General features: G+C 49.4%; 1 protein-coding gene across 6 annotated transcripts in view; it reads right to left on the bottom strand.

Moving 5' to 3' along the window:
- Window positions 1–26,804, bottom strand: part of LOC119976102 (rho guanine nucleotide exchange factor 26-like) — a 233,576-nt gene that overhangs the window by 105,390 nt on the left and 101,382 nt on the right. For all 6 annotated transcript variants that reach the window (XM_038816267.1, XM_038816268.1, XM_038816266.1 and 3 more), the window contains one exon: window positions 1,223–1,375. In XM_038816267.1, the coding sequence (XP_038672195.1) occupies window positions 1,223–1,375 (153 nt within the window). The remainder of the gene's footprint in view (window positions 1–1,222; window positions 1,376–26,804) is intronic.

The following is a 26,804-nucleotide window of genomic DNA, read 5'->3' as shown; positions in this document are numbered from 1 at the left end:
CAGAATCAAACTCCCCCAACTCAATCCCAGCAGAACCAAACTTCCTCAGATAAATCCCAGCAGCATCAATCTCCCTCAATTCAAATTCAACCGAATCAAACTCAAACTCAATCACAACATAATCAACCTCCCTCAGATCAATCCCAACAGAATCAAATTCATGCCATTTAATACCAACAGAATCAAACTCCCTCAACTCAAATTGAACAAAATCAAACTCCCTTAACTCAATCCCAACAGAATCAAACTCCCTCAACTCAAATTGAACAAAATCAAACTCCCTTAACTCAATCCCAACAGAATCAAACTCCCTCAACTTAATCCCAGCAGAATCAAACTCCCTCAACTTAATCCCAGCAGCATCAAACTCTCCTAACTCAAATTTAACGACATCAAACTCCCTCAACTCAATCGCAGCAGCATCAAACTCTCCTAACTCAAATTGAACAAAATCAAACTCCCTTAACTCAATCCCAACAGAATCAAACTCCCTCAACTTAATCCCAGCAGAATCAAACTCCCTCAACTTAATCCCAGCAGCATAAAACTCTCCTAACTCAAATTTAACGGCATCAAACTCCCTCAACTTAATCCCAGCAGCATCAAACTCTCCTAACTCAAATTTAACAGAATCAAACTCATGCAAATTACTCCCAACATAATCAAACTCCCTCAACTCAATCGCAACAGAATCAAACTCCCTCAACTCAATCCCAGCAGAATCAAACTCCCTCAACTCAATCCCAGCGGAATCAAACTCCCTCGACTCAATCGCAGCAGAATCAAACTCCTTCAACTCAATCCCAACAGAATCAAACTCCCTCAACTCAATGCCAACAGACTCAAGCTCCAGCAACTCTATTCCAGTAGACTCAAGTTCCATCAAATTCATCCCAAATTTGAGCTCCCTCAACTCGATTCAATAAACACTACCTTCCTCCCTATCCCAGTGTATATGAACTCATCATATCTATTCCAAAACCCACCCGTTCTACCCAACAATTCTGAGCTCTCCCCACACAATCTTACCCGATTCTGCCTTCCTCCACTCAAACCCAATTGACTCAAATTCCTCCACGATTTTGCCATAGATTCAAGTTCCATCCATTCGAACCTAAATGATTCCCCCAAATAATGGCAATCTCCAAGACCCACCGACGAGGAACAAATGAGGAACAACTTTTTTTATTTACACAACACCGGCAGGGCTTGACATACTCACAGGAGTTTCTGAAGCGTGCGTTGCTGGTAGACCTCATTTGAGCAGTACGTCACATAGGGGTCAAAGGTGGACGTGGCGTGCTTCTCCACAATGTCACTGATGTCAGGTATCAGAGCATTCTGTTGGTACCTGGCTTCAAGTTCCTTGAAGAACCTGTGAAAAGTAGCACAACAAGAGAGCTCAAATCCAGAGATTCAAGGGCTTTCCTACCCTATGTAAAATCATTAAACAGTCACTCTTGCATCAGCTTAAGCACAATTCCCACCAGCGCATATACTTTCTCACAGGATCCGTTCCCCTTCCCATTACCAGTCTCAATTGGGACAATACAAAATTTTACTTACTGATTATTATTATTACCACATCTTCACACCCACACTGTTTCTTACTCTTTGGCTAATAGTGGGGCAGCGGGGGAGATCTCTAGTTACTGATCACAATTCTGGGGCGGCATTCTCCCATACCCGGCAGGGCGGGGGGTCCCGGCGGGACGGAGTGGCGAAGTCCTCCACACCTTCAGGGGTTAGGCCAGCGGGGTAGGGGCCCAATGCCATGCCAACCGGCGCCGAAGGGCCTCCGTCGGCCAATGTGAGTCGGCGCATGCGCGGGAGCGCAAGCGGGTGCTGGCGTTATCCCTGTGCATGCGCACAGGGATTCACTTCCGCATCGGCCATCGCGGAGGACCACAACAGCCGATGCGGAAGGAATGGAGTGCCCCCACGGCACAGGCCCGCCCACAGATCGGTGGGCCCCGACCGCGGGCCAGGCTACCGTGGGGACACCTCCCTGGGCAAGATCCCCCCGCAGCCCCCCGGAGCCCGCCTACGCCTCCAGGTCCCGCTGGTAAGGGACCTACTCTGATTTACGCCAGCGGGACCAGCTACAGGCCGGCGGGACTTCGGCCCATCGCGGGTCGGATAATTCGGGCAGCCCTGAAGCCCATTGAGTCGTGCCGGACCCCGCCATTCTCCGAGGCTGGCGGCGTGACTCATGCCACGCCGGTTTTTGGGGGGCGGGAGAATTGGAAGGGCGATGGGGCGGTATTCACGCCGACCCCCAGCGATTCCCCCACCCGGCGGTTCTCCCTGGCTGCCATCGTTCCGCAGATGACCACCCTCTCCCCCCACAACACAAATCCTGCCCCTCCCCCTGCCCCCCACTGACCAGAAGGGCCATCCACCCCACCACCACCACAGGAACAATGGATTACCCATCGCACAGCACACAAGCATGCACGCGTGAGGGTGACCTGCCTCCCACCCCATACCCCCCATCAGAACCCCAGTAGAGACCCCCCCCCCCAGCCCCTATCAGAGCCACCCCAGCCCTTTATCAGACCTGTCGTCTGGGTATTTAAATGAGCCGCGAAGCCTTTTCTGGCCAAAATGTACCACTTCACACATCTCTGCATCAAATCTGATCAGCCTTGCGTCCACCCAGTCCACCAGCCTGGCCTTCTCCTCTGGAAGTCAAGCACTACCCTCCTCAAAGGTCAAAGTGCATCCAAGTGCATGGGGAGCACGGTAGCATTGTGGATAGCACAATCGCTTCACAGCTCCAGGGTCCCAGGTTCGATTCCGGCTTGGGTTACTGTCTGTGCGGAGTCTGCACATCCTCCCCGTGTGTGCGTGGGTTTCCTCCGGGTGCTCCGGTTTCCTCCCACAGTCCAAAGATGTGCAGGTTAGGTGGATTGGCCATGATAAATTGCCCTTAGTGTCCAAAATTGCCCTTAGTGTTGGGTGGAGTTACTGGGTTATGGGGATAACCTTGCGTAACCAAGGTGTTAACCTTGGGTAGGGTGCTCTTTCCAGGAGCCGGTGCAGACTCGATGGGCTGAATGGCCTCCTTCTGCACTGTAAATTCTATCTATGAAAATTTTGTGTCACCTGCAAATTCTGAAAGTGAACCCTGTACACCACTGAGCAGAAGCTGAACAGGGCCAGGCATAAAAAACTGGGCCTGCCAGACCAGGTCAGCGACTCCTCCAGAACCCACCTCCTGACTCCGCAACGCCCGTCCATCACCGACCCAAAGTGTGATGAAATGCTCTCTACAGTGCAACACATTTCAAGTAACTTTGCACCATTCACATCAAGCAACCTGCTCAGCACCCTATTAACCACCTTAGCCATTCACTCCCTCCATCGCTACCATTAGCAGCCGTGTGTACCAGTTATGAGACGCACTGGAGCAACTCACCAAGGCTCCTTCGATGGCATCTTCTAAACCCGCGGCCTCTACCACCTAAAAGGACAAGGGCAGCAGATGCATAGGAACCCCACCAGCTGCAGGTTCCCCCCCCCCCCCCCACCCCAACCAAGCCTCAAAGCAGGAGTTGTTTTTTAAAAATATTAATTTGAAGTACCCAATTCTTTTTGTCCAATTAAGGGGCAATTTAGCGGGACCAATCCATCTATCCTTTTTTTTATTAAATAATTTTTATTGAGATTTTCAAAAACATATCCAAAACAGAAAATAACAACAAGAAAACAATATTAACAACAACAAAAAGAAAAACACACTAACCCCCAAAACCAACCCCCCCCCCCACCCCAGTAACTACAAAAAGGAGAGATAGATAAACACCCGGCATATCAATAAACACATATACACATTTCTCCCTTCCCCCGAAACAAACCCCCCCCCCCCCCCCCCCCCCCGGGTTGCTGCTGCTGCCGGCCAATTTTCCTACCGTTCTGCCAGGAAGTCCAGGAAAGGCTGCCACCGCCTAAAGAACCCCTGTACTGATCCCCTCATGGCAAATTTCACCTTCTCCAATTTGATAAACCCCGCCATATCATTGATCCAGGCCTCCACGCTTGGGAGCCTCGCATCCTTCCATTGAAGCAAGATCCTCCGCCGGGCTACTAGGGACGCAAAGGCCAGAACACCGGCCTCTTTCGCCTCCTGCGCTCTCCTGGCTCCACTGCAACCCCAAATATTGCGAGTCCCCGGCCTGGCTTGACCCTGGATCCTACCACCCTCGACACTGTCCTTGCTACCCCCTTCCAAAACTCCCCCAGCATTGGGCATGCCCAGAACATATGGGCGTGGTTCGCTGGGCTCCCCAAGCACCTAGCACACCTGTCTTTGCCCCCTACTCATCCTCGTCCCAGTCATGTGGGCCCTGTGCAGCACCTTGAACTGTATGAGGCTAAGCCTCGCACAGGAAGAGGAGGAATTCACTCTTTCCAGGGCATCCGCCCATGTCCCCTCCTCAATCTCCTCCCCCAGCTCCTCCTCCCATTTACCCTTCTGCTCCTCCACCGAGGCCTCATCCACCTCCTGCATGACGTGGTACACGTCCAAAATCCTCCCCCCTCCAACCCACACCCCCGAGAGCACCCTGTCCCGTACCCCACGTGGGGGCAGCAGAGGGAACCCCTCCACCTGCCGCCTGGCAAACGCCCTAACCTGCATGTACCTAAACATGTTCCCCGGGGGGAGCCCAAACTTCCCCTCTAACTCACCCAGGCTCGCAAACCTCCCATCCACAAAAAGGTCCCTCAACTTCCTAATACCTACCCTGTGCCAGCCCAGAAACCCGCCATTGATGCTCCCTGGAACAAACCGGTGGTTCCCCCATATCGGGGACTCCATCGAACCCCCCACCTCCCCCCTATGCCGTCTCCATTGCCCCCAAATTTTAAGGGTAGCCGCCACCACCGGGCTCGTGGTATACCTCGTTGGAGGGAGCGGCAACGGCGCCGTTACCAGCGCCTTCAGGCTTGTGTCCACGCAGGACGCCATCTCCATCCTCTTCCATGCTGCCCCTGCTCCGTCCATTACCCACTGACGCACCATCGCTGCATTGGCAGCCCAGTAGTACCCACAGAGGTTGGGCAATGCCAGCCCCCCCCCCCCCCCCCCATCCCTGCCCCGCTCCAAAAACACCCTTCTCACCCTCGGAGTCCCATGCGCCCACACAAATCCCGTAATACTCCTATTGACCCTCCTAAAAAAGGCCTTCGGGATAAGGATGGAGAGGCACTGGAACAGGAAAAAAACCTTGGGAGCACCGTCATCGTGACAGACTGCACCCTGCCCGCCAGCGACAGCGGCACCATGTCCCATCTTTTGAACTCCTCCTCCATTTGCTCCACCAGCCTAGTGAGGTTAAGCTTGTGAAGGGCCCCCCAGCTCCTAGACACCTGGACTCCCAGGTACCGAAAGCTCCTCCCCGCCCTTTTCAGCCTACCAATCCCCTCCTCTTGATCCCCCGGGTGCACGACGAACAGCTCACTCTTACCCAGGTTGAGCTTGTACCCAGAAAAGCCCCCAAATTCCCTAAGGATCGTCATCACCTCCGGCATTCCCCCCACTGGGTCCGCCACATAAAGCAACAAGTCATCTGCGTATAATGACACTCGGTGCTCCCCCCCACCCCCCCACCCCCCTGCACCAGACCCCTCCGATTCCTCGACTCCCTCAACGCCATGGCCAGGGGCTCAATTGCCAATGCAAAGAGCAAGGGGGACAGGGGACACCCCTGCCTCGTCCCCCGGTACAACAAAAAGTACTCAGATCTCCTCCTATTCGTGGCTACGCTCGCCATCGGGGCCTCATATAGCAGCTTCACCCAACTGACAAACCCCTCCCTGAACCCAAACCTTTCCAGCACCTCCCACAAGTACCCCCACTCAACCCTATCAAAGGCCTTCTCCGCGTCTAATGCTACCACTATCTCCGCCTCCCCTTCTACCGCCGGCATCATTATAACATTCAGAAGCCTACGTATATTGGTGTTCAGCTGCCTTGCCTTCACAAACCCTGTCTGGTCCTCATGAATGACCCCCGGCACACAGTCCTCTATCCTTGTGGCCAAATTCTTTGCCAACAGCTTGGCATCCACATTTAACAACGAGATAGGCCTATATGATCCACACTGTAGGGGGTCCTTGTCCCGTTTAAGGATCAAGGAAATCAGTGCCAGTGACATGGTCGGAGGCAAAGCCTCCCTTGCCTCGTTAAAGGTCCTAACCAACAGGGCGCCCAACAGGTCTGCATACATTTTGTAAAATTCGACCGGAAACCCATCCGGCCCCGGCGACTTCCCCGACTGCATGCTGCCTATCCCTTTGATCAGCTCCTCCAGCTCAATCGGCGCCCCCACCAATCCATCTATCCTGAACACCATTTTGGGTTGTGGGGGTGAAACTCACGCAGGCACGGGAAGAATGTGCAAAGTCCAAACAGACGGTGACCCGGGGCCAGGATTGAACCAGGTCCTCGGTGCCGTGAGGCAGCAGTGCTAACCATTGCGCCACCGTGCTGCCCGCCTCTCACGGTCCTGACTTGGAAGTATATTGACATTCCTTCAATGTTGCTGGGTCAAAATCCTGGAACTCCCTCCCTAACAGCACAATGGGTCTACCTACACCACATGGGCTACTGCGGTTCAGGAAGGCAGCTCACCCACCACCTTCTCAAGGACAGTTAGGGATGGGGAACAAATGCTGGCCCAGTCAGCAATACCCACATCCCTCAGTCAAGAAACATATTTGGTAACGCTGCTGAAGCAGAATCCAATGAAACCGTTGCAGCAAATCAGAGACGACATTGTGACCCTGGAGGCTCAGTCAGCAGGATGACACGGTACAACCTGGGCGCAAGGACTCTGACAGGAGGTCAGGCGGAGTTCCAAAGGTCACTGCAGCCAGATCACATTACAGCAATTCTGAAGCTTGTTGGCCAACTGAGACCCAGAATTAAAGGGACATCCTTACTTCAAAGAGCAGGTACAGCTGGTGAGATTATTCATCGGGACCTGTGTGAAGTTTTCAATAAAGCAGTCGGGAAATGTTGGTGGCATTCAACGATGACGGGCGCAATTCAACTAATTGGGAACAAAGTCACATAGTGAGCGCGTTTGGCCGCGTGCTTCCCGGCGCTTGCAGCGCTGAGAAACACATGGCTATACATCGTGATTTGTATTGCACAAGGGGCCCCAGCAGGGAACGGGGGGGGCTGAGGGTGCACATTGCCCCATTATGTACACTGAGGAGCTCCACTCACCGCAACTTCCCAGTGTAGTGAGAGATCAGGACGCCATTTAAAAATGGTGAGGCCCCCCAAACGACCCCCGAATCCTCCCCCGGCCCCGATCGCCCGCATGCAAAAAATGCCACTTTGGCACCTTAGCAGTGCCATCTTGGCACCTCCAGCTGCAAACCCTTTGGGAAGGGTGGTTCCCTTGCACTGCTGGTGCCACCTGGGCACTTTGGCAGTGCCAGGCTGGCACCCAGGTGGCAGTGCCAGAATGCCAGGCTCGCAGTGCCAGGATGCCAGGCTCGCTGTGCCAGGGCACCACCCAGCCCAAAAGGCATGCAGCTGGGAGCCTTCAACCCCCTAGGAGACCCTCACGAGTGCCATTCCGTCTGGTCCCCGTTTGTGGAGATCAGTACCAAACAGCACTCACCCGAGGTCTCCGCGGCAAAGGGGATGGATTCCAAAGCCTCAGGTACCTCGGGAATCTGTGCAGTATTTAGTGAGACTAGCAGTCTCGCTTTAATATGTAGGTTTGCCAAAGAAGTGGTCCCGCCCATTACAATGTCTCGTGAGATCGCGTTAGCTCTCGTGAGGCGTTGCGAATCGGGTAGATCCCGGGGTGGAGTCTCCCGGCTCTTAATGGCCGTGGTTCGCCACGGCGAGCTGACTTTCAGGCACAGCGTGGCAATTGGATCGCACCCGATATTACTGTAGTGATCATTCAGAAAACAGGAGTTCAGACACTTTGGCTGGGATTCTCACAGATTGGTATCTGTGGCCATTAGCACCCAGTTTCCCTGGGTTTCTGTGGCTATGACTCATCTTTGATTCTCACTCCACAGTATAAATATTTCCCACTTTCTCTGACTGTTAGCTTTGACAAAGAGTCATCAGACTCGAAACGTTAGCTCTTTTCTCTCCCTCCAGATGCTGCCAGACTTGCTGAGATTTTCCAGCATTTTCTCTTTCGTTCAGATTCCAGCATCCGTAGTAATTTGCTTTAATCCAAAGATTTATTTTTTAAATTTACAGTACCCAATTCATTTTTTCCAATTAAGGGGCAATTTAGTGTGTTCAATCCACCTACCCTGCACACCTTTGGGTTGTGGGGGCGAAACCCACGCAAACACGGGGAGAATGTGCAAACTTCACACGGACAGTCACCCAGAGCCGGGATTGAACCTGGGACCTCGGTGCCGTGAGACTGCAGTGCTACCACTGCGCCACCGTGCTGCCCGCTTTAATCCAAAGATGTGCAGGGTAGGTGGATTAGCCACACTAAATTGCCACTTAATTGGGAAAAAAAGAATTGGGTATTCTAAATTTCTTTTCAAAATACCGGAATATGGTCTGACAGCACCACATTTTAACACTTCCATTTAGCTGTCTATTAAACATGGACAATGAATGCCAGCCCTGCCTGAAATGGTAAAGTCATCAAGGACTGACAAAGTCACACCTTGAAGACTCCTGCAGACCACATTTTAACACAAGAGCTTTGTTTTTTCTGAATTAGCATCAGAGCTTCCTGTGAAGTCAAAGTCATCGGTGTGCGGGAATAGAATGGCGAGAAGGACATTGCAGCTCTGACTGGATAATGAATTGAAGGTGCTTCATTTCAAAGGCTATATATTTAAACTCTTCATGCAACAGTGGAGCTAAACAAACCTCTTGCAAACAGGGCCCCTCGTCGAAAAAAAACAAACGCCTGCAAAAAGAGATCAAGACAGCATCGTATCGTATGTGTCTGCCCTGATTTAGCTGATGACATCGACCCCTCTGAGAAAGATGATGGAGCAGAGTACTCTCTAAATGGGAAGAGGTTAGGTGCAGGTGATGTCCAAAGAGACTTGGGGGTTCAGGTGCACAGATATTTGAAATGCCAGGAACAAGGGCAGGAAATAATCAAAAAGGCTAATGTAATGCTAACCTTTATATCTCGAGGATTGGAGTACAGTATAAAGACTGGCGTTATGCTGCAGCTATACAAAACCCTGGTTCGATCTCACTTGGGAGTACTGTGAGCAGTACTGTGAGCACCATATTGTAGGAAGGATATGTTGGCCTTGGAGGGAGTGTAACGTCGGTTACAAAAATAATACCTGGATTACAGGGATTGAGCTATGAGAAGAGATTACTCAAATTAGACCTGTTTTCACTAGAATTTAGAAGGTTAAGGGATGATCTGATTGAAGTATTCAAGATATTAACAGGGAAAGACAGGGGAGATAAAGATTTCCACTGATTCAGGAGAGATGTTAGGAAGAACTTACCCACTCAAAGGTTGGTTGAGGTTTGGAACTTTCTCCCACGAACAGCAGTTGAAGCTAGATCAGTTGTTAATTTTAAATCTGCTTTCTTGTGTTCCTCTCCAGTTTATGCCCCACTCTGAGGACGTCAGCACAATATTTTGGTGGACATTCCCATTACAGCACTGATGGAGTGCAGCATCATTGGAGGTTCCGTGTCTTGGGGTGGGATTCTATCTTTTTAATTTTGAATATCCAATTTTTTTTTCTCCCAATTAAGGGACAATTTAGCTTGACCAACCCACCTACCCTGCACATTTTTTTGGGTCGTGGGGATTAACCCACGCAGACAGGGGGAAAATGTGCAAATACCACACGGATAGTGGCCCGGGGCGGGGATCGAACCCAGGTCCTCGACGCCATGAGGCTGCAGTGCTAATTGGTTGGGATTCCAAACAGAGAACCCCATCTCCCCTCTCAGGGAATAATCTGTAAAAGAACTGGGGTGTTCGTCCTGCCTCCTGGTCAATAAATGATCTGGTCATTGACACATCATTGTTTATTGTTCCTTGATGAGTGCATTTCCTACAGTGCAAATTACACCTCTACAGCACTTGATGGCTATAAAGCATTTTGCAACATCCTTTCTGGGGGGAGGGCGTGGGGGGCGGGGGCAGGGGTTCACCTTATCGTCTTTGAATTTTTTCTGCAGTACCAACCCCAATGGACATGCCCACCAAATGAAACAGCCTCCATCTGCCCCATCAAATCCTTTTGTCATTTTAAATGCCTCAATCAGGGCACCCTTTATTCCCCCTATTCTTCCCCGAACAATTCCCACCCCTACCCCTGTCTGCTAATGGACGATTATGAATTTATATCACTTGTGAACTTAAAGTATATTTTTAAACTTTGCCAATCAGTGCAAGTCGTTATCCGCTGATCATTCTCTGAAAACGGGCTCTAACTTGCAAAACGTCGGCTGGATTCCTTTGTGTGAGGAATACCACAGAAACAGCGGGTGCTGTAGCTGAAGTCCAAAGCACAGGAAAGCTTCAATCTGATCTGCAAATAAATTCACCCTTCAATCGACCACTGCAAATTCCTCCCCACATTCACAGCAACCGGCAGTTGCAACCCAATAAAACAGGAGTGGTAATAAAGAGCTTTACGAAGGCACTGCCTTCAGCAATAGGGGGTGTCACTGCTCAATGGAGGGCCTCCTGAATAATTAACGTCCCGCCGTTTGCAAACTGTAGCTACGGAGCTTTAGGGCGGGAAACCCTGAGAACTGAGAGACTTGAATTATAGTCACCGCTGGGAGTCACAGACAGCGTACAGGAAGGTTTGTTTAGCTGCGAGAGAGAGTCCGTGGTCAAAAACCTTCTGACCAAGCACCTGCGGATGAGCGACTTCAGCTCGGTGGAGAGACTGCAGAAACTGTGATCGTTTGCCTCAGAGCAGGGAAGAGTACGAGCGATTTAAGGAGGTGTTCAAAACAAGAAGAAACTGTTTCCACTGGCAGGTGGGTGGGTAACCAGGGGACACAGATTGAAGATAATTGACAAAAGCATCACATGGGAGATGAGGGGAATGGTTTCAATGAAAATTGTAACGATTTGGAAGAAATGCTCTCCGTTTTTAAATCTTCAAATCTCTTCCCAACCTCGACCGTCTCGAACCTCGTCCAGCTCTCCAACACCCGAGAGCTCCACCAATCCTGGATTCCTTTGCTACCCCGATTTTAATCGCTCAACCATTGGCTGTGCCTTCCGTCATGTGGGCCCACGGCTGTGGCATTCCCTTACTAAATCTCTCTGCTTTGCTACCTCGCCTTTGCCCACCATACATTCCTCGCCCCCTGTCTGCGTGGGTCTCACCCCCGTAATAAGAAGAATCTTTTATTGTCACAAGTATGAAAAACCCCTAGTCGCCACATTCCGGCGCCTGTTCGGGTAAGCCGGTACGGGAATTGAACCCACGCTGCTGGCCTTGTTCTGCATTACAAACCAGCTGTCTAGCCCACTGAGCTAAGCCAGCCCACAAAATAACCCAAAAAGATGTGCAAGGTAAGCGAATTGGCCATGCTAAATTGCCCCTGAATTGTAAAAAAACGAATTGGGTACTCTAAATTTAAAAAATGTATATTTTTAAATTACAAAAAACTTAATCTTCCTCTTTGACCAAGCACTTTGGCTCCTGCCTTAACACCTTCTTATGGGTTGGGTGCCACATTTTCCACAGAACTTAATGCGCATCGAGCAGTAAGTATGGTAAGGGTGGCAGGAGAGTGGCGATCCCATAGTCACCTGACTAAGTCCAAGGTGTGAAGGCTTGTGGACAGCCTTCCTGCCCACATATTGACAGAGGGTTCTCAGTGGGCTGTTGGTATTTCACAAGTGGCAGGTGGGAACTGGCTATGCAGAAACTCTATTCAGTTTTCTTGTGAGTTCCTGGGGGTGAGGAGGGGGGAGAGAGCTCCCAGTGGGGGGAGGGTGTCTGTCATTCAAAGGCAGCATTTCAGTGCCTGATCAAAGGACCCGGCATCGGGAAAGCAAACTCGCTCGCCTTGACACCCATCCCCCCCCCCCTCCTCCTCTCCACAGACCGCCATCCCCTCTTTGATCCTAGGCCTCAGGTGTGTGCACTATCTTTAGCAGGCACTGCCCTCTGTGGCGCATTGCCCCCAGGGAGGGGGGTGAACAAAGAACAAAGAAAATGACAGCACAGGATCAGGCCCTTCGGCCCTCCCAGCCTGCGCCGATCCAGATCCTTTATCTAAACCAGTCGCCTATTTTCCAAGGATCTACTTCCCTCTGTTCCCCGCCCGTTCATATATCTGTCCAGATGCATCTTAAATGCTGCTATCGTGCCCGCCTCTACCACCTCCGCTGGCAAAGCGTTCCAGGCACCCACCACCCTCTGCGTAAAAAACTTTCCACGCACATCTCCCTTAAACTTTCCCCCTCTCACCTTGAAATCGTGACCCCTTGTAATTGACACCCCCACTCTTGGAAAAAGCTTGTTGCTATCCACCCTGTCCATACCTCTCATAATTTTGTCGACCTCAATCAGGTCCCCCCTCAACCTCCGTCTTTCCAACGAAAACAATCCTAATCTACTCAACCTTTCTTCATAGCTATCACCCTCCATACCAGGCAACATCCTGGTGAACCTGCTCTGCACCCTCTCTAAAGCATCCACATCCTTCTGGTAATGTGGCGAACAGAACTGCACGCAGTATTCCAAATGTGGCCTAACCAAAGTCCTATACAACTGTAACATGACGTGCCGACTCTTGTACTCAATACCCCGTCCGATGAAGGCAAGCATGCTGTATGCCTTCTTGACCACTCTATCAACCTGCGTTGCCACATTGAGGGTACAATGGACCTGAACTCCCAGATCTCTCTGTTCATCAATTTCCCCAGGACTCTTCCATTGACCATATAGTCTGCTTTTGAGTTAGATCTTCCAAAATGCATCACCTCGCATTTGCCTGGATTGAACTCCATCTGCCATTTCTCTGCCCAACTCTCCAATCTATCGATATTTTGGTGTAAGCTGGGAGCGGTATTTCCAACCCCGGGGTCCTTAATCCTAGGGTTTTCCAACGATGGCCATTTATGGCCCTTACTATGATGGGCACTCCCCAAGGGAAGTGATGTTGGCTTTCCAGTGAATGGGCAAGACCCCATCACCAAGATTAAATTCTTTGGCAGCACTCCTGCAAAGTTTTGCTATGTTAAAGGTGTTACATAAGCAGATTCCATAGTAACTTTCAAAAAGGAATTGGCCAAAGATTTGAAAAGAAGACATTTGTGATTATCACCCTGTAAATCCTTCTAATGCGGCAGGTGGTAAGATTCATAGAACCCCTACAGTGCAAAAGGAGGCCATTCGGCCAATCGAGTCTGCACGGACATTCGAAAGAGCACTCTGCCCATGTCCACTCCATAACCTATTCCCGTAACCTAATCTGCACATCCTTGGACACTAAGAGGCAATTTAGCGTGGCCAATCCATCCTAACCTGCACATCTTTGTACTGTGGGAGGAAACCGGTGGGCCTGGAGAAAACCCATGCAGCAGTGCCCCAAGGCCAAAACTGAACCCAGGTCCCTGGCGTTGTGAGGCAACAGTGCTAACCATTTTATTACAAATTTTTTAGTAAATTCAGATTTCACCATTTGCCATGGTGGGATTTGAACCTGGGACCCCCAGATCCTGGATTACTAGATCAGGGATAGGATAATACCACTTCGCACCATCTCTCTTCTGTGAGAGGGAGAGTTTCCGGGTCGGCCAGAAGGCAATGGCAGACCACTCCAGTACTTTGCTAAGGATCATGAACAAAATCTACTGAAGTCCATGGTCCTCTTAGGGACATGGTACTTGGAGGGGGACGAATTCCAATCATCCCATTCCCACCTCCTCCATTATTTTCCTTATTCCCTTTCCAATAATTGTTGGCAAGGTCAGCATTTATTGTCCACCCCTGTTTGCCCTTGAGAAGGTGTTGGTGGTGACAGTGGGCTGCCATCTTGAACTGTCACTGTTGGTGCCATAGAAGGACCAGTGGTTGCTGTGGAGATACAGGAAGTCAAATACTTTCCCACAGAGAAGAGGGCAAAAAAAGGAAATAATGGCCGGGGGGGGGGGGGTTGTGGCGTGGTTTTTCTCTTTCCGCCTAAAGCTTTGAAATCAAATGAGAGCCAAAGGGTAAGTGTCAGACAACAGCAGGATTGGGTTGAACAAAATCACTTGCCTGAAAAAGCCGAGATTGATAAGACTTTAGATCAGGGGTGGGCAAACTACGGCCCGCGGGCCGCATGCGGCCCGCCAAAGGTATTTCTGCGGCCCACCAAGTCATTAAAAAAAATTTTTTTTTAAGGTTAATGTGGGGGGGCTTTTGGGTTACTTACTGGTATAGGGTGGATACGTTGACTTGAGTAGGGTGATCATTGCTAGGCACAACGTCGAGGGCCGAAGGGCCTGTTCTGTGCTGTACTGTTCTATGTTCTATATGAGGCGCCCAGAATCATAACCGGGTGAAGTAATTATTTTACTTAATATACTATGCTGCCCTTTGTGAATTGTGAATTTCTGAATGTGGCCCTTACACGGAAAAGTTTGCCCACCCCTGCTTTAGATTGATAGATCATAAGAGCAGGGAGGTCCTGTAGGACCTGTACAGGACTTTGGTTAGGCCTCAGATGCAGTATTGTGTTCAGTTCTGATCACCACACTATAGGAAGGATGTGATTGCCCAAGAGAGGGCGCAAAGGGGATTCACCAGGATGTTGCCTGGGATGGAACATTTTAGCCATGAAGAGAGGCTGGATAAACTCGGGTTGTTTTCTTTGGAGCAGAAAAGGCTGAGAGGGGACGTGATTGAGGTGGATAAGAGGCATGAACAGGGTGGATAGGAAGCAGCTGTTCCACTTATTTGAAGGGTCAACAACAAAGGGGCATAATTGTAAAGTGAAAAGCAGGTGGTTTAGAGGGGATTTGAGGAAACAATTTTTCACCCAGGAGGTGGAGTGAATATGGGATGCACAGCCTGGGAGAGTAGTAAAGGCAGTATACCTCACAATCTTCAAAAAGTACTTGGATGAGCACTTGAAATGTTAACATTCAAGGCTGAGGGCCAAGTGCTGGGAAGTGGGATTATGGAAGTTTTTTTTTGTTAGTTCAGGCTTCATGGGCCGAAGGACCTCCTCTGTACTGTATGATTCTATGGTTTACGAATGGAAGCAGATGTAGGGTAGCCTGCGCACAGCACATGAGTGAGAAATTGAAGCACAGTGCGGTGCAGGAGATGGAATTTGATGCTTGTAAGCAGCACACAGCTGTCCGCACTTATCAAGGTGAATGTCACCCTCATTGGAAGGCAATTCCAAGCATTTTATGTACATACTTAACACTTACACTGAGCTCTCTGTTACAGTGACAGTTGTAGGCCATGGCATGTAACACAATACGAATGAATTCCAAGTCAAAGTCCAAGGATTTCTGAAAAATGATTGCAGAGAGGGTGAGGTACCATTCAGAGATAGGGAGCCAGTTGAGAAAGGAGGGATGTGCCTAAGAGATATAGATAAGATAGGACTGTTTAAGTAGGGAGGAGCAAGGGCAGCACAGTGGCGCAGTGGGTTAGCCCTGCTGCCTCATGGCGCCGAGGTCCCAGGTTCGATCCTGGCTCTGGGTCACTGTCCGTGTGGAGTTTGCACATTCTCCGTGGGTTTGTGTGGGTTTCGCCCCCACAACCCAAAGATGTGCAGGTTAGGTGGATTGGCCACACTAAATTGCCCCTTAATTGGATAAAAAGAATTGGGCACTCTAAATTTATATTTTAAAAAATAGGGAGGAGCATAAAAGTCGTAGGCCTCCTAGTCATAATTATTTTTAGCTTTTCAAATGCCACTGGAATTTGGCATCTTTCACACTTGAATTTGATGGCATAGATTTAATTGGTTTAATTCTGATGGTTTGCAAGCACTACGTATTGGATGAAATGGCTGTTGCAATCTTCTGACTGATTATCACCCTGGTTATCCTGGCTGTTTCTGGGGCCCAGGGAAGTAATCTTGCGCAAGAAACAGTTTTATGGCCTTTTTTTTTTCTTTTGGAAGTGGAGTTGTTTACTGACTGAGCTTCAAATTGGCATAAATCTCAGAACGGTATCTGCCAACCCTTCCAGACATTTCCCTGGAATCTCCAAGAATGAGCAAATAAACTCCAGGCCCCAGCAGTGAAAGATCATCGGGAAACTACAAGATATTCTGTTACCTTATTTTTCCTTAGAACAGTTTCAGCTCTTTCATAAAATGGTTGGAAATGGGGGCCAAATACTGTCGAGCGGGTTAGCTGAAGGTGTGGCCTCATGCGAAGCAACCTCCTGGAGTACGTCCAAATGGAGTTGTTTACACAAACTCACATGGGTCCAGACTAGAGTCCAGGGGTTCCAAACAATTGGACTTCCTGTCTAAATTTCTCCGCTTCTCAAAAACGCCCAACTTCTTCAACCAACACTTTCTAATCTCTCCACACCTGGCTTGCCATCTATTTTCCTTCTGGAAATCTGTGAAGCATCTTTGGAAGTATCTTTCCCTCAAGGGTGCTGTACCAATTTACGCTTTTGGTAAAAGCCAGACTCGAAACGAGTGGTGTGTGAATTGTAACGTTTGTTCAAAGGGCTACATCACATATTGCAAAAAAAATTAACATCATAAAAACAGGCCATTCAGCCCAACAGCCTCATGCTGGTGCTTATGGTCCAGGAGAGGCTCCTCACAGCCCCTCCTTCATCCATCAGCATTTCCTTCTTTCTCTCTCAGATGCTTATCCAGCCTCCCCTTAAAAGCCTCCACGATGCATATGGCTCTCGGTATCACTTATTTTTCCCGCCTTCCTAAATCTTCTCCCATCCTTTCTCTTGAAGTTAACATCAGGCTGCAGCAGTGTTTCACCAACACCAGCGGCCTCGTTCACCCTAGCTACTGTTCATGCACCAGCCAAGTGACAGCGCCAGGAAGCTATCCAACTGCAGGATTTAATGGTGGCCAACATGGAAGAACATTTACACAGTGAGTTGCAGGATGCAGTCGGCTTTATCGAAAGGACGGTGAGCAATGTTCCTTGCTGACTGGAGGCAGGTGGATCAGGAAGCTGCAAGCTAGGCCTCCATTCGGAGCAGCGGTGGGGGAATCCATTTGGCCTCAGTTTCCTCAACTTAGGAAGGGGGCGAGCAAGAGGCAGGATCCCCTGAACATGATCCAGTGATTCCTGCCGCTAAGCGCATGGTGGGTGTGAACATGCTGGAGTTCGACTGTGATCCCCTCAATGGTCAACATTTCATTGTCAGGGCCCCAGACTATGGTCTCTGGCTAATTGGACGGGATACTGGAGGCTGAAAGGCCTCAGTTGGAATCAATGCCTCCAAGACATGGGGTGGGGAAAAATTAAAATGGAGAGGGAGAAAAAGCAGAGTGTTAAGCAAACACAAAGAGTATGTACCCAGGCAGTCATCGCCAAAAGAGTTAAATCTGAAAAAAGTTCAGCTTTCCAGGCTTGGCTTGGAACTGCAAGATGCAACAGCTGCCAAAAATATCCCAGGAACTGAGTGGAGGCTCTAGCTGATCTCAAGCATGAAGGAACGCAAGCTGCCTGTATCAGCCCAGGGCCAAGTGGATTGTACACTCATCTCTCAAGAGTCGTCCAGCTCCACTTAAGTCAATGGGACATTGTTCAACTGATAGACAGGACATACCCTGGCAAAGATCCAACCCACAACTTGCCACATATAAGTTGGCACCTTTATTAGGGTGACCTGATAGCAGTCTTTAGGATTGTGAAAGAGGCTGATAAGGTTAAAATAAACAAGAGGGTTCCACTTATGGGACAGGAGGGGGGCAGGGGAGGGTGCAAAACCAGAGTCAATTATTGTAAGGTACTCACTAATAACACCAATCGGGAATTCAGGAGAAACTCTTTTTACCCAGAGAATGTTTAGGATGTGGAATCCGTTACCACAGAATACTTGAAGCAAACTGCATAGGTTCATTTACGGGTAAGCCAGATAATACATGATGAGGAAAGGAGTAGGGATATTTACAGATAGGGAACGGAATTTTTCGGCTGTTGGGATTCTCTGCACGCCTGCCAGTGAGTTTCCTGGCAGCGTGGGGTGGCTTCAAAGGGAAATCCCATTGACAAGCAATGGGAAGAAAGAATCCCTCTGCCAGTGAATGCCGGGATACACGCGGCTGGTGGAGCAGCGAATCCTGCCCAGGGTGAAGTGAAGTAGGATGTGGGGAGGGTCGTGTGGAACATGAACACTGGCACGTATGAGCTGAGTGAATGGTCGGTACATTCTATGCCAGTGTTCTTCAAACTCGGGGGCGCGATCCTCGCGTGGTTAGCAGGCGGGTGTCAGGAGGGTGGCGGAGCCATCCTTCTCGGCGCTCCCGATCGCGCGAATCAGCCGCAGAAGCCGGCTTTTAATAACGCCGGCTGCGAGCGGCCTTCAAAATGGGCGCGAACATATTTTTAAAAATCGGCTGCATTGCGCATGCGCGCCTGATCATCGGTGTGATTGCGCAAAACTATGCGCGTGCGCGCCGATGATCGGGCACGCATGCGCAGTGCGGCCGTTTTTTTAAACGGTCGCAGCTTTTTGTTTTACAAGTTCAGGGGGGTTTTATTCATGTATTTTATTTATTTAATTTTTATTTTTTTCATTTATTTTATTCATTTTTTTTTTACAAGTTCCGGGGGGGGGTGTTATTTGATAAAATTTACAGGAAAAAAATGCAGAACTTTGGACAGATGAGACTCCATACTTTCGACACCGAAATGCTTCACCTTCATCCAAAAGGTTCCATTGGAGGAGCGTGTCCGAGGGCCAAAGGGGCCCAAAGCCATTTCCTCCATTTTTGTCAGCAGCAAACAAGGTAAGGGAAAATGGTGGGTCGCGCAGGTTGGCCGGCGTGGGTCACGAAGTTTGGCCGGGTTGGGTTCCGAAGGTTGGCCAGTTGGTAAAATGGGTCCCCGGAAAAAAAGTTTGAAGAACACTGTTCTATGCCATGGTGTTAGCCAGACGTTTGTGGATAAGTGTTTCGCCTGAATGTCTCACTCCTGCTCCTGAGAGCTATGAGATCCTGGGTGTGAAACCACATCAAATACGTGCAAACGCTGGCCCACTGACACTCCAGAACTTCAACAATTCAATTCACTTCTTTACTGCCCGTGGGTTATTCGCACGAGGCAGGGTTAACCCATTGCTATAGAAATGAAGCAAGTCAATCACCGAAAACCCCAACTCAAGGAAACAACTGAAGATGCAGACACCCATTAGCCACGTCAGAGAGTTCAAAGAATTTACAGTGCAGAAGGAGGCCATTCGGCCCATCATGTCTGCATTGACTCTTGGAAAGAGCACCCGACCTAAGCCCCCACCTCCACCCTAAACCCATAATCCAACCGAACCTTGGGGCAAAAAGGGGCAATTCAGCATGGCCAATCCACCTAACCTGCACATCTTTGGACTGTGGGAGGAAACCGGAGCACCCGGAGGAAACCCACGCACACACGGGGAGAACGTGCAAACTCCACACAGACAGTCACCCGAGGCCGGAATCGAACCCGGGACCCTGGAGCTGTGAGGCAGCAGCGCTGATCACTGTGCTGTTTCCACAGGATATGGTGACTCTTCGTTGATGCAGTCAAAGTGATTTCTTTGTCTTGTCTGTAAACAAATGAGGAGATTTTCTGGCAGATATTCCTGCTTTTGCACCTGAGGCAATTAGGTTGCCTGGGTGTCATCCATTACCCCTGTGCTTGCTGACCTCAAGACGCGCGATATAGCAATATCTCAATTTTAAACCTCTCATCCTTTGTTTTAATGCTTCCAATGGCCTTACCCTCTTAATCACTGTAACCTCCTGCAGCCTGATAGGCTCCCTGGCATCTCTCTGGGATCCCTGGTGTGTTTTGCTCCACCATTGGTGGCTGTACTTTCAGTGCCGAGCCCCTGAACTCTGGAGTTCATTCTCTAAAGCTCTGCATTTATCTATTTTGGTCATTTTCCCTAACACCTCATGAGGTTCAGCACCAATTTTTCTCCGATAACATTCCTGCGAAGAGCCTTGGGACATATTCAAATGTTTAGCCAAAGGCGACCAAGGCAATCAAGTTTGGGAATAGGGAATAGGGAGAAATTCATTTCCATAGAGGGATCCCAGTCAATTTTCCTCACGGTTACATTCCTGGCTGAGGAAATTGGGGTTGCGTTCTGTTCCAGCAGGAAAGTGACTGGAGCCCAGGCAATTGAGGTGGAGGAAAAACTGTCCCATTTCATAAGATGCCCTTAAATGAGACACCATTAGTGGATGTGCCATGGGTTTCCTGGGCTCTGAACTCTAGAATCCCCCCCCCCACTAACACTCTCTACCCGTCTCTGCTCCTAAAAGTTCATCCTTAAAACCTACCACCTTGACCAAGTGCCTGTGGTTTTCTGCCATATTTTGTTTGGTAATCGCTGATGTGATTGGACGTTTTACTATATTAAAGGCACTTTATAAGTGTTGCTGTCATTATAAAGTTGCCATTATTAAATTCCAACATCTAGGTGCTTGCGGAGGGGAATCGCTCAAGCTGTGGTCTCGTCAAACCGTCATTCAGAAAACTCGTTGTTACGGGTCCGGGGGGTGTTTATTATTGTTATTATCATTGTTTTGTTGTTATACAGTTTTCAAAAATTTCAATAAAAATTATATTAAAAAAAGAAAACTGAACGTCACAGAAATGCCAAAGGCTTCCCCAGTTTCGGGTGAGTTTGCAGTAATGATCCTGACTCTCTGCAACACTGACAGTTACAATGGTCCCTTTCTTATTTAAACGCACAGTCACACAAAGTTTGTCAAGCTCCCTGACATATCCTCCCTGCCTCCCACATTCCCAATGTTTTCTTTCTGTTTTTTTCCGTCTATCCAGGAATTTGACTCTGCTGTGCATTGAATTCCACGGGCTCCAGTTCCGCTCCAGCACCGAACACGATTGAATGTTCTTCACAGCTGAGTTACATCAAAGCCAAAACATGGGAACAGCCAATTGGACCCAGCCAGGTGCTGCTGGATGTTCCTCTGTCACATCAGCAAACAGCACATGTCACTTTTCCACACTCAGTTACAATATAGAACATACAGTGCAGAAGGAGGCCATTCGGCCCATCCAGTCTGCACCGACCCACTTAAGCCCTCACTTCCACCCGATCTCTGTAGCCCAATAACCCCTCCTAACCTTTTTCGTCATTGAGGGCAATTTATCTTGGCCAATCCACCTAACCTGCACATCTTTGGACTGTGGGAGGAAACCGGAGCACCCGGAGGAAACCCAGCAGACACAGGGGGAACGTGCAGACTCCACACAGACAGTGACCCAGCGGGGAATCGAACCCGGGACCCTGGCGATGTGAGGCCACAGTGCTAACCACTGAGCTACCGTGCTGCCCCAAAAGATTCATCCACTTTTTCTCCCTGCTCCTATCCAATCCAATTGTGAATGGTGAGGTGGGTCAGGATTTTCTGCCCCCCCCCCCAATCTTCCCGTCCCACTGCATGCCATGCCGCTTTCCGTGGCTCACGGGCCGCACTGCCGGGCAGCCCAGCAGCGTCCGCCTGGGCCTCCGGTAAACCTGCCACGGAAGGGCCGGGAAATCCCGACCATGGTTTCTGCCTCGATCGCTGTTCCCACAGGGGTCATCAGTCCCACAGCTTCGCACTCCTGTGCGAGGAGGTTGATCTCACCCGATGCATTCAGGTTTCAGCCATGGCTTGGATGGTCTGTTCTTGCCTCTGAGCCACCAGGTTGTGGGTTCACGACCCTGTCCAGGGCTTTGTGCAAAAGAAATCTAGTGGGCGTTGCAGGGTGCCACTGAGGGAGTGTTGCAGGGGCAAATCATTTGGCTGCGATACTAAACTGAGGCTCTGCCTGTCCGCCCAGTTCATAACATCATAGGAAGCAGGAGTAGGTTATTTGGCATTACGCCTGCTCTGTTTTTTCATGATTGTGGCCTTAAATCCACTTTCCTGCCTGACCCCATAACCTCAAGTCCCTTGTTGATCAAAGTAACCAATCTAGCTCAGCCTTGAATGCATTCAATGAAATGAAATGAAATGAAAATTGTTTATTGTCACAAGTAGGCTTCGGTAAAGTTACTGTGAAAAGCCCCTAGTTGCCACATTCCGGCGCCTGTCCGGGGAGGCTGGTACGGGAATCGAACCGTGCTGCTGGCCTGCTTGGTCTGCTTTAAAAGCCAGCGATTTAGCCCAGTGAGCTAAACCAGCCCCTTGTGCCCAGCCTTTACTGAGGGCGTGATGCAGGCAAGGGGATGTAAAATTGGATGCCATGCCTGTTGCCTACTTGCCCATGGGCCAATTGAGGCCTTTAAATGGACAATTACCGGCCACTAATAGGACTCCTTCCACCGATGCTTAACCTGTGACTCGAGAGGCCTAACGCCTGTAAGAGCCTTCAGTCTGGTAGAGGGGATGAAGCTGCATCTCTGTCAGAATCCCTCATAAGGTGTGAAATCCCCCCTATATTCACCCCCCTCCACCCCACTCCCCCGCCCTATAAAAAATATTCCTTTATTGAGGGCAGCACGGTAGCATTGTGGATAGCACAAATGCTTCACAGCTCCAGGGTCCCAGGTTCGAATCCCTGCTTGAGTCACTGTCTGTGTGGAGTCTGCACGTTCTCCCCGTGTGTGCGTGGGTTTCCTCCGGGTGCTCCGGTTTCCTCCCACAGTCCAAAGACGTGCAGGTTAGGTGGATTGGCCATGCTAAATTGCCCTTAGTGTCCAAAATTGCCCTTAGTGTTGGGTGGGGTTACTGGGATATGGGGATAGGGTGGAGTTGTTGACCTTGGGTAGGGTGCTCTTTCCAAGAGCCGGTGCAGACTCGATAGGCTGAATGGCCTCCTTCTGCACTGTAAATTATATATATGAATTTTGTTCGATAGCCTTGACTCTTCTAAGCCCTGGTTTTTCCAAATCTCTCACAGCTATTTATGCATACTGAACAATGCCAAAATCACAATTATTAAACTCACAAATGGCATCGTAAGCGAATGTAATAAAGATAACTTTTCTCTCCCGTCCGACTTGACTTGTTGGCAATTTGTGACGCAGTTGACCGCACTATTCTCTTCACCACCATCAACAAGCTGGGAAGGACCGCTCTTACCAGGTTCCATTCTAATCTGGTCAATCATTGTCAGAGAGTCACTTGCAATGGCTTCTTTTCCAGCTCCCGCACCATTAGCACTGGTGTACCCTTGACCTGCTCCTCGTTGGAAGCACTTAGGTGATTTCACCTGTTCACTAACAACACCCAGCTCTACATCATGACCACCTCTGCCTATTTTTCACAGTAAATTCATGGTAGTGTTAATGTAAGCCTACTTGTGACAATAAAGATTATTATCATTATTACTGAATTATTCCTGCACTGCTACTCAATTTGGACTCAATTATCCAAGTAAATGGCAACACGATTTTCCAGCATTTCCTGTTTCTGTCTCAGATTCCAGAATCTGCAGTAATTTGCTTTTGTCATAAAATTCTCATCCTTGTTTTCAAATCTCTCCAGGGTTGTGCCCCTCCACGGCTCTGGAATCTCTTTCAGTCCCTAGAACGCTCGCAAATTTCTATGCTCCTCCATTGTGACCTCTTGAACATTCTGAATTTTAATCCCTCCACTCTTGGCCACGCCTTCTGACACCTGGGCCCTAAACTCCAGAATTCCCCCATAAACCTCTCTGTCCCTCCACCTCATTTTCATCCTTTAAGACACTCGGTAAAGCCTATCGCTTTGAGCAATCGTTTTGTCATCTGAGCCAATAATTCCTATTCTGAATTGGTGACATACTTTGGTTTCATAATGCGCCAGTATAGGGCAGCACGGTAGCATGGTGGTTAGCATAAATGCTTCACAACTCCAGGGTCCCAGGTTCGATTCCCGGCTGGGTCACTGTCTGTGTGGAGTCTGCACGTCCTCCCCGTGTGTGCGTGGGTTTCCTCCGGGTGCTCCGGTTTCCTCCCACAGTCCAAAGATATGCGGGTTAGGTGGATTGGCCATGCTAAATTGCCCGTAGTGTCCTAAAAAGTAAGGTTAAGGGGGGGTTGTTGGGTTACGGGTATAGGGTGGATATGTGGGTTTGAGTAGGGTGATCATTGCTCGGCACAACATCGAGGGCTGAAGGGCCTGTTCTGTGCTGTACTGTTCTATTCTCTATTCTATTCTATTCTAGTATAGCCTATTACACTAAAGGCTGCTGCCAAAATATAAATTGTCATTATATTAGGATGGCGTGGTAGCGCAGTGGTTTACACTGCTGCCTCACAGCGCCAGGAACCTGGATTCAATTCTGGCCTCGGGTGACTGTTTGGCGTTTTCACTTTCTCCTTGTGTCTGCGTGGGTTTACTCTGGGTGCTCTGGCTTCCTCCCACAGTCCAAAGATCTGCAGGTTAGATGGGGTTACAGGGATAGGGCAGGGTGGTGAAAGGGGGGGGAGGGCTAAGTAGGGTGCTCCTTCAAAGGGTCGGTGCAGACTCGATGGACCGAATGGCCTCCTTCTGCACGATAGGGAATCTATAATTCTAAGGAAGTAAATCTCTTGTGCTGGTTCAAACTTAAACTTCATTCAATAATGGGATGTCTAAAAATTGCACACGTTACTACAACCATGCAGATTTACATCACCAACCCCCTTTATTTGTATTTTGTGCTTTAGAAACAAACAAATACTTAAAAGCCAATGGCTCGATCCTCCTTTCATACAATCCCTTCAATTCCGTTCTGTCGCATTCTGTGTTTAGTAACTCAAAGGCGGTGAAATCAGCCCTCCCCCAAAACCAAACAAGACATCAATAGGATTCTCGGGGCCTCTTCCTCTCTGTGATGCTAATTGGACTAACAGTTGGCAATTTTGCAATTAAACTGAAACTCTGGGCAGTCCCATGCTAAACACGTCCAACTTCCATAATATGTGTGTGTGTGGGGGTGTGTGGGGGGGGGGGGGGGGGGGGGGGGGGCGGCAGGGAGAAAGCGAGCAGGGGGAGGGGGAAAGAAAAGGAACAGCTTTGCCAGCAAACAATCACTCGAACCCAACTTTTGCATCTAATGTAATCCATTTCTTCCAGTCAAAATGTATGAGAGTGGAACTTCCAGATTTTTAGACTGACGCAGTCAGTACAATTGGATTGGATTGGATTTGTTTATTGTCACGTGTACCGAGGTACAGTGAAAAGTATTTTTCTGCAAGCAGCTCAACAGATCATTCAGTACATGGGAAGAAAAGGGAATTAAACAGAATTCAAGAAAATACATGAGAATACATAATAGGGCACCACAATATATACAATGTACTACATAAGCATTGGCATCGGATGAAGCAGACACGGGTGTAGTGTTAATGAGGTCAGTCCATAAGAGGGTCATTTAGGAGTCTGGTGACAGTGGGGAAGAAGCTGTTTTTTGAGTCTGTTCGTCCGTGTTCTCAGACTTCTGAATCTCCTGCCCGATGGAAGAAGTTGGAAAACTGAGTAAGCCGGGTGGGAGGGATCCTTGATTATGGACACATGGCAGTGGTTGTATCAAATTGGACAAGGCCAAAGGGTATCCCTCCTGTCAGACATTGCAAAGGGCTCCTCCGTGAGAGGAAATATCTGCACAAGAAAGAGTTAATTGTGTCCCAAAGGCACTTTGCATACTAAATTGGCCCTCTGCCAGGATCTCACTTAACTGTTCAATTCTAATAGCTTTTCAGCAACTGAACAGGTGGCTCACAGGGCCTGGATTCAAGTCGAAACCCAACTTGTACAATGCACTGGCAAATGCTACTTGCAGCATCGCAATCCAAAGTAACTGAGAGAGACAGGTGGCCAGGCACCCCAGCTTTGCCGACACCGCTCAGGTTTTTCACTAAAAGTCCCGGCAGCCCGATGGTTCGCACCTCCCGGTTTTCAGCTTTCCCGTTTATTCTGCGGGAGCGGAATGAGTTTGAGTTGACTTTAGGTTTGCACTCGTGCCCTCTCTGCCGCTGTGCCCCCCAACGCGACATTACATTCCCGCACAGAGTGTGGAAAACGCTGCTGGGTGAGGCGGGCAGAAAGTGGGCAGCGTGGGCACCACGGAGGGGGAGGGAGAGGGGGGTTGGCGAAGAGACGCTGGTCCCAGTTTCCTTTCCATCCGCCGAGTGACGTTTCCTTGGGACTTGACAGGGAGTCGACTTTAAAAGGAAGAAAGGGCAGCACGGTGGGGCAGTGATTAGCACTGCTGCCTCACGGCGCCGAGGTCCCAGGTTCGATCCCGGCTCTGGGTCACTGTCCGTGTGGAGTTTGCACATTCTCCCCGTGTTTGTGTGGGTTTCGCCCCCACAACCCAAAGGAGTGCAGGCTAGGTGGATTGGCCTCGCTAAATTGGCCATTAATTGGAAAAAATGAATTGGATACTCTAAATTTATTTTAAAAAAGGAAGACAAGGCACCAATTTGTGGCCGCTTCACCTGTTTTCCGGCAGTGCAAGCAACAACGGAAAAGGATGTCTCATCTCAGGTACTGGGGAGGAAAATCTGTTTGTGTTGTGAGGGAGCATTACCTCGGGGGGGGGGGCACTTTTGAAAGCCTGGTCACCTTAGAGCTCACTGTGTAACAGAAACTACTTGGATTACACATTAACGAACGGCTCCAAGACCCACAGCATGAAGAGGTCGACAAATAAAAATGCCGTGAGCTTTAAATCACAAATGTCCACTTCCCCCTGCAGGATACTCCTCTCATA

Source organism: Scyliorhinus canicula, chromosome 13 (genome assembly GCF_902713615.1).
Source record: "Scyliorhinus canicula chromosome 13, sScyCan1.1, whole genome shotgun sequence".
Classification (NCBI taxonomy): Eukaryota; Metazoa; Chordata; class Chondrichthyes; order Carcharhiniformes; family Scyliorhinidae; genus Scyliorhinus; species Scyliorhinus canicula.
Note: the sequence above shows the minus strand (reverse complement) of the source record. Positions and strands in the feature narration are given on the sequence as shown.